Genomic DNA, 18,526 nt, shown 5'->3' with positions numbered 1-18,526 from the left:
TTCATAACACAGAGAGGCAGCTCTGTCCCCAGCTAGCCAGCAAAAGAGAGTGCCTGTTGCAGCCAGTGTGCCTGTGCAGGGCCTCCCCTCTCCTGTCACTTCCAGGGCGGGGTGGCTGTGTCCGGGAGGAATGAGGCACTCTCAGAGCAAAGGGTTTCTACAGCTTCATTGACTGTGACTCTTTTTGTGCCAAATGAGGAACCCTGCTCCTTTGGAAGGGAGGGTACTCCACGCTGCTCATTGGTATGCAAAAAGCACTTTGAATGCTACTGTGCAGCCATTTGTTATGCAAAAGACCTTGTGTAAGTTGGTGTAGTGTGATATACTGCCAGGGTGACTTCCTTTTGATGGATGCCACCTATTCCTTTTGTTAGCTTTCGGGCCAGGCTGAACATGCTGCCCAGGCCCCACAGTAGAACAAAACCAGAACTTTGGGGTTTTCTTCCTTTTTGAATCTCCAGATGTTCTGCAATAGCAAAAAAGAAAATTGACCAAGAAAGGAAGTGTGGGAAATAAGCGAAATGGGCTTTAGTCAGTGTGCTTTGGTAAATAACCCCATCTGTAGATCTACATTGCACTGTTTGGTTGATAGTTTTGTGTTTGGATCCCTAATCCAAGTAGGCCTTTTCTGATTGGTCAGGCAGGGAAGCTGAAGTAGGAAGACTGGGAATGTTTCTCTACTCTGTAAAAAATATATGGTTTATTTCTTTCTGATTTATATATGTTGTATGCTGCTTCACACAGGAATGAAGCTGAGTATATGTCCTCCCATCTGCCTGCTTTCATCCATGGGACACCACTGTCCTAAAGGATAAAGTATTGAGCAGGAAATGTGCACTGAAAAAGATTCTTAAACAGCAATTCATTTCTGTTTAAAAAGGCAGTTTTCCTGATAAGTGATTATTGTTTTTCACAACAACTTCTAATTTTGTCTCTAGTTTTTTTCTGGCCAAAAAATACCTGGTCATGATGCATCAATGCAGGATACAGGAGGGAGCGATTATCATTTGGGTGGTTCTTCCTCCTGTGTCAGCCATGCTGTGCCTGCCTTTGTTCAGTATGTCTGGGCTTTGTGGCTGGCCTTTACCCTCCCAGAGGCAGAAGTTCTCATCTGGAAATTTCCAGGGAAAGCAAATTTGAATTTTTTATTAAGAGAAACTACTTTTCAGCCAATTATATGAATAAGTCATGCAAGGCACTGTCTTCTTTGAAGAAATGACTGTGCCAATTTTGCAGTTTTCCTGGACTCCATAAATCAGCGCTACTGAATCACAGAGCAGGACTCACAAGCCGTGGCAACGGGCAACCTAACCATGCGGAGTTTTAACCACCTGCCACCTTCTCCCATTTGCAGCAACGCATCCACCTATGAAGTGTCATCCTCTCAGTCCCTCAGCTCTCCGCAGCGGTCAAAGCGAGTGAAGGAGAACACGCCTCCGCGCTGCGCCATGGTGCACACCAGCCCTGCCTGCAGCACCTCGCTCACCTGCGGCTGGGGCGACGCGGGCAGCGCGCGCGAGCGGCAGCGGCAGACCATCGTCATCCCCGACACCCCCAGCCCCGCCGTCAGCGTCATCACCATCAGCAGCGACACGGACGAGGAGGAGGAGCAGAAACATGCACCCACCAGGTGAGCAGGAGTTCTCTGCTCTTCTCTGTGTGCAGGAGGAGGAGAGAGGCGTAGAAGGGCTGGAGTTGCTGTAGGGTTCCAGGTTTGCGTCTCATCAGCCAGGTTGTCTTTGATTTGAGAGGAAAATTACTGGCTGAGGACTCTACAGATTCGGGTGATGCTCCCTTCTGTGCTGTACATTTGCTGTGTGACCTTGGAGAAGTGCAGTAGTCTCTCCACACCATAGTGTCTCATCTGTAAGAGCAAAGACCGGTTTTACCTATATCCTTTTTGTAAAAAAGAAGACTTTAGATAGCCTGTGGTGATGAGCCTCTGTGAGTGAGACATCAATTTAAAACAAAGACAGAAAGAAGGGCTTGGAAGGAAGGGACCTTAAATTTGAGTTTTCTCTTTCTAAGTGATCCAGGCGTCTGTAAAGAGCATTAAATGACATCTTCCATATGCTTCTTCCATATTTTATTTTAAAAGCCCTCAAAACCAGCAGTCCTGTCATAAATACTCAATAATGATAAATATATTGCAAGAGAGTTGCTCAATCTTGATTGTGTTGCCAAAATATCCTTGAGGTATAGTAAAAGTGGCAGAAACTGCTTTTTGTCTGATTCTGCAGAGAGGCATAGATGAGGCTAGAGAGTGGTGGCTGAGTTTGCACCTCGGAGAATTAACTCATCCTAGTGAACAGCATGGCCCAGGACTGCTGCCACTGCTGATCATCCCTTGTGGATCAGAAAGGACTTAATTTTCTAGGACCGTCCTTTCAGCACCTTTCATCACATGCAAGTGCTCTGGCTTTCCCATCTGATGCCAGTCACAAGACATTGCTCTGCTTTATAGGATGTAGAGAAGTAGCTTTGCAAATAGCTGAATATTTATACCATCTCCATATTGGTAGCTGAGATAGGAAACTGTTAACCTTATCCTTCCAGTGTTGTCGAGAGAGGATTATTTTTTTTACTTATTTAGCACATACTCCATGGCAGGTTTTCCTTTAATCACCAAAAATACCTCTCTGTATCTCTGCATTTTTACAGTGTGGTGATAAGTGAAGCCTGCAAATGTGCACAGAACACATGAGACACATTTGGCCTCCAGGAGCTAAATATCTGTAAAGAAAAGCCCTATGATTCAAGCATCCAGGCTGGAATTTCAACATGCTTCCCAACAGCCACCACTGCTTCCCATTCCTCTTTCTCTGTGCTAGTGAACTCCACTGGGCAGCAAGAGCTCAGTGCTTCTCAAAGTCAGCCTTGCCATGAATGCAGTGGTTCACAAGACAGCGTAACATATTTCACATTAAAAATAAAAAAAAGATTAAAACTCCTATAGCATTCCTTGCTTAGATGGGGGAAGAAGGCATGTTTCCAGAAAGAGTTGCATGAAGACCAGTGTGAAAGTCAGGGGGACTATAAATAAGGAGCCTCTACTTCCAGGGCTCTTCAGGGAAAGGAAGGGCAAGACAAAAGAGATGCTGAAAACTCACGGGCCGTGGCAGGTTCTCTAAAGCATATTTACCCATAGTGCTGATTCCAGGCTTTGGGACATTATGTGCAAATCCTTAAACTCATCATTTGGGTGTCATTCTTGGGTCCAGAGAGGGGCGAAGGAAAGAGCTGGGATACTGCAGTCAATTCAGCCAATGGTCGTCTCCTCTGCTTCAGCTTTGCTGCCATCTGACCATTTTCTTTACTCAGCACCTCTCCAGAAAGACAGACAGAAAAAAGTTCAGGAACATGTCTGGAGACTGAGTTGGGAGTTTGAGGTATTAAAAGATTTGGGCCTGCTGAAGGGCTTGGAAAGCTGTCCTGGGAGCCAGACTTACATAAACAAACTGGCTTTGACAGGACAAAAGCATATTCCGGACACGTTCCTGCCTGGGATCAGATCCCTGGCTACTTGTTGTATCCATATGGCATATCTATAGAGTGCCAGGGTGCCAGCGGTCCAGAAAGGCCAGAGTGTAAGAGCTAGATTTAATTTCTGAGCCATGTAGAGACACTTTGCATGGACACGAGTGAGTTAAATTGCCTGTGCAGATATAACCAGATCAAATGGAGAATTAGAGGTAGAGACACAGGTGGAAAACAGCATGGCCAGAATGAGAAAATTTTTTTGGTTAAAATCTCCAGGAGACCAAAATCAATTTGCTCAGTACCTTTTGACATGGGTAAGACCACATTCTCAGCTGAAGTGAGAGGGTAGCTTCCAGTCAAGGAAGCTGTATCAGCATTTAATGCCAATGAACTTTGTTCCTGCTGAAGTTGAAGTCTTTCTCATTGAAAGTTTGTCTCATTCAGAAAAATGTATCTAAGTTTTCTTACTTGCCTATTTTTTGATTCCAAGAGAAATGAGAGTGACAGTGAAGTATGTACTTAATATAATCAGGGCCCAAAGGTTCAGGATCTGAGTCGAAAATGAAACCATGCAAAGAATGCATTGTCTGGCTCATATATGCAAATATTACCATATTGGGCAATAGCTGTGTTGTGGGGGTGAAGAGTAAGGAATCACTTGAAACGTGCCATTTTTCACATCCTAGAAACATTAGCTTTTTCTGGGTTAGAATATAGAAATCATATGGCATTTGACAGATCAAAGGTAATTGCCTGATCACATCTTATTGATAGCAGTGGTAACTTTGCATTAACTTCGCTGTCATTGAATCAACTCCTGAATTTGCTAGCACACTTTTTTCTTTTACTTCTTACAGGACTAGAAATTACCCTTTGACCCATAAGACGAAATGTGTTTATTCTATTTATTCCTCAGTGAAGAGAGATTGGTTGTGAGAAGTAGTAGATCCTTTGACAATGTAAGAGTTTGTCAGTCTCAGTTTAAGAAGTACTGGTAATGTTGCTAAAATGTGATACTGCTGATGCAGTAAAGGAGCCCTACAGCTTAGATTTACTCAAACAGAAAAGCCTTTTTGTAACACCAGAGCAGCAGAGAGAGATTTCCTCATACAGGGAATGCAAATTTTTTTTACTGGTGAAAGAAAAATCTGAAAAATTGTGATGTGGGTAGGATTTTCCTTTTCCTGCTGAAGGGTAGGAAGTGTTATGTGTTTATGAAATAGCAGCTGATCAAGAAGGCAGGGCAGCACATTGCTCGTTTTGCACTGTTGGTGAGTGTATCTTGGTGTAATCTTTATAAAATCGATAGTCATCTGAAAATGTTGGATGGAGGTGCTGGGGAGGTGGTGTGAGATGAGCTCTGGAGGACCTGCTCGGTGGAGCCTTGTCAAAGGGGGCCATCTACTGGGCCCCAGCCCCGTGCCTAAGGTACAGTCACCGAGGAGGAACCTCAGCTACAGTTCAGCATGCCCCATCCTCGGAGAGATGGCCAGAGATTTTTGGGGGCAAATTCCTTATTAGAAAAGTCAGTTCATCAAAAGCAAGGCACTTTTGTTGGCTACATTGATTTTTGCTCATAACACCCTCAACATAGTGAAATCTGGAAGAGCTTCAAAACTGCAAAAAGTTTTGACCTTTGTTTAAGGGAATTAAGTAGAAGACTTCTCATTTCTGGTTTAATGGAGGCTTTTGTTCCTTCAAAATGTAAGCAAATAATAGGAAAATTAAATTGAAATTATCAAAATGAAAAGGGATTATTTTTAATAAATGAAACTGTTTTTACCTGTTTCTGTGCTCACAAAGTTTTGCATGTGATATTTTGTTCTATAGAACAGCAGGGGGAAAATGGCTTATAAGCAGTATTATAAGAACAAGAAACAGTTTTGTCACCATGTTGTTTAATGAGCTTGTACACTCTCAGCTCAGAATACTTTACAGTGAGATTTCATAGGGCAAAGAGACTTTCAGTGCTGTGCTGTAAGATGATAACTCCAAATGTTATTTATTCTGAATGGAAGATATTAGGTCTAACCATTACCTGTAAAGCACTGTGAAGACAGTAATACAGAAGGTAGATTGATATTTATTTTTAAAAATTTACTCCTTTTTAGTTTCTCTACTTGCTCTTGCAAGGTGGTCTAGTGGACAGAGCAGCTGACTGACAGTGCAAGTGCAGTCGCAGTGGTCAGAGCACACTCTCGGTGAGTAGCATGTAGTAGGGGTTAACTACTTCATAGCATGCAGCTTCACCTGCTGCACTGGTTTAAATGTAAATCCTCCCTTGATTAAATATTTCTGAAGCTTAGAAGTGGAGAGAAAGCAAGAGCTGAGACATGGAACAGTGAGGCACAAAGGCACCTTGGAACTGTGGCAGGGAGGGAGAGCACACAAGGTCCTGTGGAGGGATGCACTGGGCTGCACTGGTGGTCCAGTGAGGGATATTTCTGCATCCATGCATTGCAGAGCATGGCAGGAGGAAGAGGTGGAAAGAAGGGCGATGGACATGGCTGTTGTGACACGCCCAGATGACTTCCCCTCCAAGCAATGAGTGCAGCAGCCAAGGAAAACTTGACTCCCCTTGAAACAATACAATGATGGCCTTCAGCTGGGTGGTTTTGGAGATGCTTCCAAAGAGGCAGGAGAGCCCCTCAGTTCCCCACTGCCCGTGCCAGTGTCATAGGTAACATCTCTGCAGCTTGGTTTTCCATGGGATCCTGACAGTGATCACTGTATTTCAGGACAAGGCAGACTGAGTGCTGCTGTTGTGTTGGCATACTGAGGAACTGCCTCATTGACCATCTTCACTGGCACACAATCCTCACGGGGTTGTGGGGTTTTCCCCTCCCTCCTAAGATGGGAACTCTATGGTGTAGCCCCTGTGTGAGTCTCACCTCTGGAACAGAGTGTAAACTGGTGCAAGCTCTTATTCACCTTGTTCACATTGTAGTGCAGTGGTGATGGAGCCCACTTCTGTTCAGAAGACTTACACACAGAAATCACTGGCAGGCACAAACCAGGTGTTTTTGTCAACTTGCTGATGTGCCTGTGTGAGGGGCAAAACACCATTTGTAATTGTCGTTTGACATCTAGCCTACTGTGGCTGTGTTCTGCTGTGCATAGTAATACACTGACTCTGCATAGCAATACATTGACTAACCACAGTCATCTGGTTAAAAGATTGCTGCCTTCCATCTCCAGAAGACACTGACATGCAGCTAACACTTAAAATCACAGAGATAGACAGTAGCTTTGTCAGTAGACCTTCAGCAGCAGGACCTTTACAACCTGCTAAGCAATTCAGTTTGTATGACTTAAATAGCAACAACACATGCTGTATAGCCTAATAAAATGGCCTCAGTGATAAATATTTCTTGCCATTGCAAATTCACAAAGAAGGTGAGAGCAGATTAACAGGTCAGGATGGAGGTTGAGCTGAAGAGAGGGGGCACGTTCCCAACACTGAGCTATGCATGGCATAAAATTTCAACACAACGAGACTGATTGCAGTTGTGCTGTGAGGTTTTTTTGGCTGACTCCATGCTTTCCTAGAATAGGTGGATTATTCTGAGGCAGCAAACTAAAAGGGTTGCATGTTATTAAGTTTTCAGAGACCTAGAACAGAGCCTTTGTAATGTGAGGTGAAGCTAACATAGCCTGGTGTATATGCACACCAGTTCAAAGGTACAGCTGTGCTATGGCTGCCTTCATCCCCAAAGTGGAAGGCCAAGCTGGTGACCTTGAGAGCTAAAAGACTGTTGCTACAGTGTCAGCAGCACTGAAAGGTTTGTAGCTCTTGGAGTGAACCACACATTGAAGAATTGCTCCCACTAGACACCATTTGGTTTTTCTGGGATTCTGCTGCAACACAAGGTATTCAGGGGAAAAAAGATCCCGTTCCTGCAATGCTGCCACATACCAAGCTTTTGGGCTGGGCCTTCAACAAGTAAAAATCATCTCAAGTTGCATTGTTCAGGGGTTATCTTTGTCCTTGTCTTTGGCTATTGAGATGGATTCAGCATTGTTTTAACAGCTAGTTCAGCATCTTCCTTTCCTTAATTTCCACTCACTTTTTGTTTTCAACATCTGTCTTCAGCACCTTTCCATTAACAGTGTCTTAGATGACCACCTTAGTTTCTTGCAGGGTGCCTGTGCATTGTCTTCCTTCCCTTTCTATCAGACTTCTTCTTGCTGGAGGGAATAGGGACTCACATCCATCTCTGCTGGGCACTCACAAGGGTGGTATATGTTAAAGAGCCATCTCCAAGACCTGCTTCTACTTAAAAAGCATGGTCATGCTCCCTGTCTGCACATTGGACAGACGTGGACTGTTTTGGGTCCAAGCTTGAGGATAAGCTCTTTAGGACCAGGTGGCAATGGAATACTACTCACAAACTAACAATAAATGTACAAAGCAATACTTATTTTATCTCCTGTTCCAAAAAGGGGGGATACAACCCCTGGCTGTAAGGGTTAAAAAGCCTACCTGGCTCAATCCTTTTCATTCTGTGTAGATGGATTTGCTGCCACTTCACCAGTCCTCCCCCCTCCCTACTCTGGAGAACTAAAATACAGCTCCCCACATAATGCAGGCAGGCACATGAGCTGCCCAGGAGCACAGACCAACTCCCCAAACTACTAAATCACGTTTGCTGCTGCTTCTGTGCGTGCAGGAGGGAAAGCAATTTCCAGGCTTGGAGAGAGCTTAATAGGAAGGGGGCAAGACTTTTAATAGTATTTTTCTGTGTAAGCACAAACATCCCCAAAAGCTGTGGCTGAGTTATAGGAATACAGCAAGCTTGCTGAGTAGGCAAGTGCTGTGTCAACAGGTAAAAGCTCTCAGTCCTGATAGTTTGTGAGCAGGGAAAGTGATCCATCAGTCTAGGCCTCACAGAGATAACTCCTGGGTTACTGCAAGGAAGACCAGCTGAGAGGGAGCTGGAAGGGGGAAAGCTGCTGACTACCAAGAAGACTTTGAGTAGGGGGGATGTTAACTGCTGGGCTGAATTTTCAGAAACCTCCATTTTGGATTGAAGTGTATCTTTAAGCCTGTAGTTGCCTTTCACCCAACTTGGAAATGTCACTGGAGATAATTTTAGTAAGGAGGTAATATAAAAGAGGATCTTTATTTGAAGGCCTTCAGGGGCAGTTATGGAAAAATGTCCACAAAAGCCCACCCCTGCCCAGGGGTGAGTACACATTCATAGGTTTTAGGAAATTAGCATAATTGATAAAAAGGACCAATTAGGAGGACAAGTGATGCAATTCTCCCCCAGGTCAAGCCCCTTCTCTGGAACCTCCCCTTCAGCACTAGTTGTACTTTGTCCGTGAGAAAGTATCTCAAAGAGTTGTCGTCAGCCTTGGTTCTCAAGAAGAACCAAGATAGCACAGAGCCTTGTTCCTCCCAGGGCTTGGAGCTCTGGAATTTGTTTTGTCTTAGGGAAAGGCCATGGAAAAGTATTGGGAAAACTAGCCACTAATACGATAGGTGACAGAGTTACAAATATATATGTGAAGAAAACAGAGAACGTACAAAAGAAGAAAAAGGCAAAACCCAAACGGCATCATTGTGAATCAACTGATTTTCAGCATGAATTGGGCCTTTGATGTTTTTGAATCCCCATCCTTAATCTCTGGGGCAGGCTCTGGTACAGCAGGTGCTGATCTCTGGGCATGTGTGATTAGTCCAAACTGACTTCTCTGCCTGCTGTAACACTAACCAGAGTTATTACCTTTCCTAGACAGAAATCCAGCTGCAGTCAGTGTGACTCCTCATGTGCTTGAAATGATGCAGCCTGCTGAATTGACAGGCTGATCACTTGGGCCCTAATCCTGCAAATATTTACCCATGGGCTTTAGCTCTGTTACAGGAATAGTCCAGTTGACTTTGGGAGGTGACACGTATTAGCAGTGCTGAGCACTTGCACAAGGCCTGGCAGGACCACAGCTCTGGTCCTTTTCAGATTCCTATCCATGAAACAAGTTAATACACCAATATGGTCCCTTTTTCTGGACGCACTTGGGTTTGGGGTCACTCATTTAATCAAAGGGTTATACTTGATTTTTTTTATTGTAACCAAGAAGCTTTAACACTTTGAAGGAGAAAACTTCACATGGTGCCTGCTTTGACCAGCCCTCAATCAAACTGGTGAAAAATATGCCCATACTAAAACAATAAATAGCACAGATTACACAGAAAATTACCCTTCCAGTTCTACAGCTCAACCTTCTCATGTCAATTGTCAGCTGAGAGCAAGTATTTCCAGTTCAGCAGCTCAGCCACTTAGATCAGGAAGGGACTGTAAAAGAACAGTTAGACCTTATCAGTTGTCAGAAAACTCTTTAGTGACTTGATTTTTCTTTATAAAATGTAATAACTGTCAGAGATAAAGAATATATCTCTCTTCCCAACTGGCAGCCAAGGGTAGCTGCAAAGGGCAAGCAGCGTGGATACTCATAAATGTGTGATTACAGGCCTTTCTACTGATGGAGAGGGAAATATTGATGCAATATTAGTCATTTTTATTGGCTTAATATTCTTCTTTCATAGCAGCATATCCAAACTGCTACATCTTTCTTCACACACAGTCATTGTCCATCTAAGATGCACTGCTGCTCTTTGCATTTCTATTCCAGTGCTCTCCAGCTCCTTGTGAAAAGCCAGAATATGAGGGTTTGCTGTTGTACATTTTCCTTGTCAATCCATCCCTGCCCCTGGAAGGTTTACTTTCTAACTGCTGTGCAATAGCTCCCTCTCCTTCTCTATCCTCTATCCTGTTTCAAGTGACATCTTTCAGGATGGCAGGGGTCTCTTGTGAACATTCTTTTCACTGTGAGTAGAACAATGTGGTCTGCTGTCCTCCTTGGGACACACCAGAATCCTGTGATGGCAGCCCAGGGAAAGTCTGTGTGATGGGAACTTGCTTGTGAATGCAGCAACCCAAGGTGGTCTTTAAAGGGAAAGAAAACATATTTTCAACTCTGAGTCTTGGGATACGAATGGTGACTTGCAGTTTGTGAATGCTGACAGAGAAACTTTGGGATGGCAAGTTGAAGTGAACCCACCAGGGCTCCTTTAGGACTGTGAAAAATAAGTAAGACAAACAATGTCCTTGGAAGGAAACTGTTCTCAGTATCCGCTCCACCTCCCTTTGGGCACGAAGTGATGCTGAGACCAGGGAACAAACAGCTCCATCACAGACTGAGACCAGATTAATCAGCTGTTCCCTGGACTGGACTAGCCAGACTGAGAGAATGAGAGGATGTTCCATGAGAAAGAGATCTCTCTCTGTTTAAAATACACACTCATGAAGTTAAGTTTCCTTTTTCTCCATGGCATTTTTGTTCCTGTTGGGGCTGTTTCCACCATTAAGCCTAATTACTTAGCTTTTTATGTGCTATCCATTTCTTTTCATCATTTTAAAAACTTCAGTTGCCATAACAACATAATGCAATCAGTGAAACATAACAGCTATTTTCTGTAGTCAAGGTCTGTGCACTGTCAAGGATGTGAGCCATTTAAGCAAATCTTCACCATCCCCCTTCCTCCCTCCTCTTTCTCACTCTCTCTTTTTCTCCCTAAACAACCTCATAACAGGAAGGAGAAACCATGAGGAATAATTAGACACAATAGCAGAGCAAATCCCAATTGTAGTCATGCAGTCTAGTCTAATGAACTTCCAGCACTAATCTTGGAAGTGTTGATGTGCCTTTTTAATCACTTTTTTGATGTCATAGATAGATTAGTTGCAGCAGGACCTTGATAATCTACACTAGAGTCAGGAGACCCAGAGCCTGTTCAAAGAAAGGGAAGAAAATGAAAAGCATTTCATACTTTGTTCATTTCTTGTTTGTTCCTCATTTTCAAATGCTTATTGAGAATATATGTCCATTGTATCATATTAGTAAATAGAATTGTGTGTGTTTTGTAGATTCATGGAATTTAGCATGTAAAGTCATAGCATCTATTATTAAATCATTGCTGAAAGGCTGGGAGAAACCGCCACATTTTTGTGTGGGTGGTGAGACTTGCAACAAAGCATAGTATAACTGCTGGGCTTCCACTGCACACATACATAAAAAGCAGTCTGAAAATAAATCTGGCAGTCTGGTTCAGTGCTATTCTAAGCAGTGTGAATATAAGATCTATCCACAGTGTCTTACTCACTCCTTGACCTCCATGAAGGCTTTCCTGGAATAGGAACGAGGGAGTTTTGAAGCCCAGGATTTGGCTTAAGCAGCCTCTCTCTGGTGGAGGACTGAAGGCTGTGCTCCTCTGCCATGGGCTGGGCCCTCTAATAGAGTCAAGTCGATCATTGCCCATTCACTCTTTCCACTTCTCTGCTTATGTTGCAGCACCTTGTCCAAGCAAAGGAAGAATGTCATCAGCTGTGTCACCGTGCATGACTCCCCCTACTCCGATTCCTCCAGCAACAACAGCCCCTACGCCGTGCAACACCGCACAGGGCAGAATAATGGGAACAGCTACGACACCAAAGGGGTTCCAGAGACTCACTGCAGTGGGAACCCCCGAACGATCATCGTGCCACCACTGAAAACCCAGGCCAGTGAGGTGCTGGTAGAGTGCGATAGCCTGGCACCAGGTAAATTGCACCTCTTCCGTCAAGAAAATTAGTAAGAAATAAATGATTTATCTTGGAAGAATCTCATTGTTCAGTTTCATTTTGTTTGGTTGGTTGGTTTGTTTTCCAAAGAAACTGTGCTCCTGCATTCCTCTCAAGTGACACATCTACTCTTGGTAGCCATGTTGCATTATTTATGTGCCCTCGTTCACCCAGGAGTTGTGGGGCAAGTGTCGGTCCCAGTTAGTTGTGCACAGACCCAAGAACAAAATGCAGCCTTTAGTTCTGTGTTTGACATGAAAGGCACCCAAATGCAAGTGTGAATCTTTGCTGCCTTGCCTTTCCATAGGCTTTCTTTGAAATGGGTCAGAGATTGAAAACATGTGTGTTTGCATCCAAACCTGTTGACGTTTCTGGGAAGAACATTTCCCCAGGATCTTCACTGGATGAGGTTTGCTCATCCAGAATTTCTGCAATGCTAGATAGTGTGATATGTTGAAAAGGGCTTTATGGTGGAAGCCTGACCCAAAGCAGTTGGTTTTGAGCTACTTGGCAGTCCTTGCTTTGGACGCACTGCTGGTGAACACAAAGGCTTGAAAGGTGAGCTCCCCACCAGCTCCTTCTCCCTCCCTTCCCACTCACCTGATGTTAGGCAAGCCAGGGCTTTTTTAGGCTGTGCACACCATACTTTCCTTCCTCTCCTTGGGATTTGTACCTGCGTTGTACAGTTCCGCTGGCAGAACATTGTCTCATGGTTCTGAAGAATCTATAAAGCCTGCTCCAGACCTGCTTTGGGTCCAGTTAATCAGGTTTGTTTGCCTCTAGGATAACAGTCTGGTCGTGTATATCAAGCCCTGCTGAGTTATTCTGTTAATTGAGAGAAACAGTTTTCTTAACCTGCTTCTGTTGTGTGTCTCCTCCCAAAAGCCACTCTGGAGGAGGCTCGGTGAGGAAAAGGTAGGGTGAGCAATTAAACAATGTCATGTAAGCTACAAATGTGTTTCCTTTCCTGGCACAGTCACCACCAGTCACCACTCATCCTCCTACAAGTCCAAGTCCTCCAGCACCGTGACCTCCACCAGCGGTCACTCTTCAGGGAGCTCGTCTGGAGCCGTTGCCTATAGGCAGCAGCGACCAGGAGCACATTTCCAGCAGCAGCAGCCTCTTAATCTAAGTCAGGTAAGTCAACCAAGACTGATTTTGGTGGTGCATCATCCAGCTATTATCTACCTCTACTCCATCATGGCTGTCCTGTTCCAGTCTAATGATAGTTGGGTCCTGTGTTGAGTTTGACCAACTTATTTCTACTTGACTGCAGACCTTGATCTTCCAGCTCAGACAGTGGAGGTAGTGCAGATCACACCCCTGAGTGGGCTGGGGGTACTCTTCCTTTGTGTTCTGAAGTCTGATGGTCTAATAGTGTGAGTGGAAATAATGTGAGAGGGGAAATGCAGTGGCTCAGCCACAGAGGAGTGGGGCAGGAGCATGTAGGGAGGCCTGAATTCTCCTTAGCTATAAGTAACCATGGGAGAATGTCTTCCAAGTGAAGAGAATGCATGAGCCTGGCTGTGGGACTGGGAGAGAAGTCCCCATCAGGTGGGACAAGGCAAACCAGAGCCTCTATGTATATAGGTGACCTCATGTAACGAGTTTGATCCATCCAATGATAAAGCTGGGCTGAGATCTGGACAAATCCCACTTCTTGGCAGCACGCAGTTCTTGAGAAATTTCCCAGTCTGTGATCTGAACTCCCAGGGAACTCCCCAGGAGCGGCAGGAAATAATGCCCTTTTCACATCCTGCACCTGGGGCCTCTCTCTTCCCTGAGGTGAGTTGAGAAGAGTAGGGAAATTACAGCTCAGTTACCAGTGTTTCAAGAGGAGAAAGTCTGGAGAGCTCAGAGGACAGTGCTGGTATGCATCCAGAACTGGATGTAAGCAGAACTGGTTTTTAAAAATAAAAATAACTTGGTGGAGAAGAATGTCTGTTCTCCTTCAATATGCAGAGAAAATTTTAAAATGTGAACAAATTTGAAATAAAATTGTGTGAAAATGGAGGAAATGGGCAAGATGCTCTTTGCAAGAGTTGGGGAGGGGTGTAGCTACCATGTTTCCACAATAACAGCACAGAGTACTTATAAAAAGGATGAAATTATTTAGAAGAATAGAAGGAAACAGCATGGAGCATTTTCCTTCTTCTCTTCTAATTCCTGCTTTATTGGTAATTTAATACTCTGACTACAAATGACTGGAAAAACTCCTTACATTTATGTGCAATGCAAGAAAACAACTTAGAAAATCCCTGGAAAAAAAAAAGAACATTGGTCCCATCCCACTGCTAGAAGTTTCCTGTGCTCAAGTAATTTTAGCTGATGACAGTGAGGGCACCAGGCACCTGTAGAATCTAATCAAGCTGAGGGTTTTCTCTTTAAAAAATAACTTGGCTATTTTTACTAACCAAGGAATTCATTAACTGCAAATACCCAAACTGAGCAAAAATAAATAGCCTGTTCCAGACATAGTTAGGCAATTTCATTCCCCTGAGCTATCTGTGCACCACAAATTGTCATCAGAGAGTTCACTAACAAAACCCACTTGTTGCCTGAGCAACCGGACTTGAGGAAGATGTTCTTGGGAGCTGGGCATCCAAGGTTATGTCTTTTGGTAGCTGTGTCAGCAGGTTATAGCTCAAACTGGGGGACTTGCTGACCTTCTGGGGGTCATTTTGGTCCAAGTATGAAACTACAGGGTCTTCCTAGGATTGTGAGGGTTCCACTGCTGTCACTCATTTCCAAGGGAAGACTGGCAATGCTGAGGGTGTCAGGATGAGCTCAGGAAACTTTTCTGAGGTTCTCCTGGTATTGCAGGGAGGCTCCCAGACACTACTGAGGAGGCAAAGAGCCATCTCTTGTCTTGTAACTGCCTATCACTGTTGCTGTCTTTATCCAGGGCCAGCAGCACATCTCGACTGACCGCACAGGGAGTCACCGGAGACAGCAAGCCTACATCACTCCAACGATAGCTCAGGCCCCGTACTCTTTCCCGCACAATAGCCCCAGCCACGGCACAGTTCATCCCCACCTGGCCGCGGCGGCCGCTGCTCACCTGCCCACCCAGCCCCACCTGTACACATACACCGCCCCCGCCGCCCTGGGCTCCACGGGCACCGTCGCGCACCTGGTGGCGTCGCAAGGCTCTGCCCGGCACGCGGTGCAGCACACCACCTACCCCGCCAGCATCGTCCACCAGGTCCCCGTCAGCATGGGCCCGCGCGTCCTGCCCTCGCCCACCATCCACCCGAGTCAGTACCAGGCTCAGTTTGCCCATCAGACCTATATCAGTGCTTCTCCAGCCTCCACAGTCTACACTGGATACCCACTGAGCCCCACCAAGGTCAACCAGTACCCTTACATCTAAACACTGGAATAAAGAGCGAGAGACGCACCCATCCCGGGGGGAGTGAGGCAGCCGCTTTTGTATTGAAGAACATGACAAACTAACAATGCAATGGGAGGCTCGTGTGAAACTTGAATGAAGGAGACTTTAGGAAGAAAAGAAAATGAGGAAAGAAGGGGAAAACCAATTCTACAATTTTTATTTAAAAAAAAAAAAAGAAAATGGAAAAAAAGAACAGAAAAAAAAATAAACCACAAAAACCCAACCATTCTGCACCAAACTAGAGAGAAAGAGAGAAGGAGAAGGACCCTCCAGCGGGTCCTGTCTTTTGAAGAACTTCACCAACAGACTTTTAAAGGTTATTTTCATCCAATAGTGAGCTACATTTAGAAATTTGTTGTCCAGAACGCCTAAAATGAAATCCATTAGGTTTTTAATCCTGTAGTTACATGAATTAGGGATTTATCCAGCATTTCAAAGGGTTTATACAGTTTTTGTATTCCAAAGTATACACAGGTTCAAACCTGTGGAAAACAGAAAGTGGGTAAGGGAGGCTGAGGGTGGAGGACAAAATGTTGTCCCAGTGCTCTAAATTTGGACCTAACACTGCTACACTTAAAGACACCTGGGAAAAACAGGCCATGCAGCACTGGTTGAGAGCAGAAGCAATGAGGGGTGTTTCTCCCTCTTCTTGAACACACTGGATAAATCCCTGAGAAATGCTATTCCTAAACAAGATCTCTAATAATGTATGTTGGATTTCAGTTGCTTTTTTTTTTTTTTTTTAGGTTTTTGGTTTTGGGGGGTTTTTTTGGAAGTGTTCCTTTTCAATCCCTAGACATTTTAGTGTAGGAGAAAACATTTTAGCTGCCCCCAGCCCCCTGCCCCCAGCCCCGGTAGAATGTAGCACTATACAGGTCATACCCCTTTTCACTCTTTTGTGTTGAACTTCAATGATACCAATAGACTATTCCTCAATGTGATTGCACAAAGAAAAGTGATATAACATAGGCATGTAACAATGTGATTGTCCAGGTGTGTGTGTGTGTGTGTGAGTGCAGATGCTGCCTTCTCTCTGTGGTGTGTTCCTCGGCACAGCCATTACAACTGTCACAGTCTTAGTTTTACATCATTCCCTCGTAGTGCCTTACCAAACTACAGACGCGGTTTAAGGGTTTACTTCCACTGGTACTCCTAGAAACTGACTGAGGCTAGTTGGAATTTACTCTCAGCTCTTTTTCTTTTTTTTTCTTTTTTTTTTTCTTTTGGGGGGGGTGGGGGGATGGGGTATTGTTACTGCCGATTTTCTCCTGCTGGTGGTGTTGGGTTTTTTCCCACGTCGTCAATTGTAGCTCACTTGGCGAGGTGTTGGGGAGGCTCATTGGGGTCAGAAGTGCGTATAACTGGGTGTTTTGTCGAGCACTGGATAGGCTGGAAGCAACCAGGTCAGCTGTGAGGACCCACAGGGTCTGGGTACTCATTTGTGGACTGGTCTGTTTCTGTCCTGTTGAAATAGCAGGTTTCCTCCCTGGAAACTGAATTCTCATTCTGCTGTTTGCCGATGTTCTCGATGGAGTGGGAGGGCAGTGTCCACCCTCATCATCAGGTTGTCCTGATCATGTGTCTGAAATGGGAACAAAAATTTAGTCCTCGATAGGGAGAAACACTAGTTGTTGCCAACATCTCTCACTGTGTCTGTTGATGAGAAAGGGTCAGGAAAGGGCTGGAGTCCCAAAGCAAGCATGAGAAAATCCAGTTGAGAGAGTCAATCTCAGGTTTCTTAAGTGAAAAGAGTATTGTAATACATACAGCCTTACCCACTCTAACATAGCTGTGACACTGTGTGCCTCCCCTGCTCTCTTTTCACCTACACCCCAAAAAACTGCCTGCAGTGGCAGAGTGACCCTGGAACTGGAGAGTAGGTTGGTCCTCCACACCAAGGAATGCTACATGGTTGTTTTGTTTTCCAACAGTTTCTAAAGAGAGCCTTTCCTGTCATTAGTTTGGTTCAGTGGGGAGTTTCCCTGGTAATGGCACTTGCACTGGTGCATCAGTACCATCATGCCTGTGGGTGTCCTGAGGAGGAAGGAGATAAAGGATTTTGGTAGAACGTTTCCATGAAAGCTGAAGTCTGTGGGGCTGCTCAGTTCCACTCTACATTTCCTTGTAACTAGAGCATGAAGTAGTCAGGTGTTTTGCAAGATGCTGGAAAATAGCAGGTTTGTTGGCAGGGTGGTGAGGGATGGGTTCCCTGAGTGGCAGTGAGGAAGAAGGCTCTCTCAGGCTGGAAAAGCTGACAGAAAGACAAGCACAAATATATTGTTTTGCGGTAAGTGCTTGGCTGGCCTGGAAGACGAAGGCATCCTGCTATGCATAGGCTGTTCAACAAGGCTATTGTCTTCTGGCAAACCACCAAATAACCTGCCTGGTTGCCAGCTCTGGTTCCTGGGCTACTCTTGCACAGTTTTCTTCTCCTGCCTGTCCTTCATTCCACCTCAATATACTGTAGATGAGGATGCAATCTCCCAGCAGCCTATGCACCTTACCCCTGCTCTTCTTTTGGAAAGACATGTCCCCTTTCATCTGAGGCAGGAAAATAAAGCCTTGCTCTCTCTCTTGCATTCCTCTCCTCTCTCACCAGTTTGGGAGTGAGAGCGTCATGCTGCTTATGTCATGAAAAGGAAAGATAATGTTATTTTATTGTGTGGTTGTTATGATTATTATTTTATTATTATTATATTTTACTCTGGGTTTTAATTGCACACGCATTCCTTAAACTTTGTGGGGTTTTTTTCTCTTATTGTTGTTATTGTTGTTAATTTTATTTCTCTTCATCAGTGGCATTGGAAGGGTTACTGTGATTGTGAGAACTGCAGGAGGAAGGAGAAACGAGATTATTCCGATGATAAAAACTCTGCCAGTAATCTAGAGGAGTGGCACCACTCAGTGAGAGTGGTTACAGCCTTGAGGAACAGGAGTTATCCTCTGGGTCACATCTGCATTTCAGAATAAGTCCAGAAATATTCATTCAGAGGCCAACACCTGACAGCAGCTAACGTAATGATCTGTCAGG

The 18,526-nt window shown here is 44.7% G+C and overlaps 1 protein-coding gene across 3 annotated transcripts in view; it reads left to right on the top strand.

The window, feature by feature from the left end:
* HIPK2 (homeodomain interacting protein kinase 2) overlaps positions 1-16,200 on the top strand; it is a 129,454-nt gene extending 113,254 nt beyond the window's left edge. The window contains exons 12-15 of one of the 3 annotated variants that reach the window (XM_063395670.1): positions 1,355-1,630; positions 11,833-12,080; positions 13,078-13,238; positions 15,007-16,200. In XM_063395670.1, the coding sequence (XP_063251740.1) occupies positions 1,355-1,630; positions 11,833-12,080; positions 13,078-13,238; positions 15,007-15,474 (1,153 nt within the window). In that variant the 3' untranslated portion in view covers positions 15,475-16,200. The remainder of the gene's footprint in view (positions 1-1,354; positions 1,631-11,832; positions 12,081-13,077; positions 13,239-15,006) is intronic. The other 2 variants (XM_063395668.1, XM_063395671.1) reach the window with 2 other exon arrangements.
* Positions 16,201-18,526: the final 2,326 nt, after the last annotated feature.

This window comes from Prinia subflava, chromosome 4, assembly GCF_021018805.1.
Source record: "Prinia subflava isolate CZ2003 ecotype Zambia chromosome 4, Cam_Psub_1.2, whole genome shotgun sequence".
Taxonomy (NCBI): Eukaryota; Metazoa; Chordata; class Aves; order Passeriformes; family Cisticolidae; genus Prinia; species Prinia subflava.
Note: the sequence above shows the minus strand (reverse complement) of the source record. Positions and strands in the feature narration are given on the sequence as shown.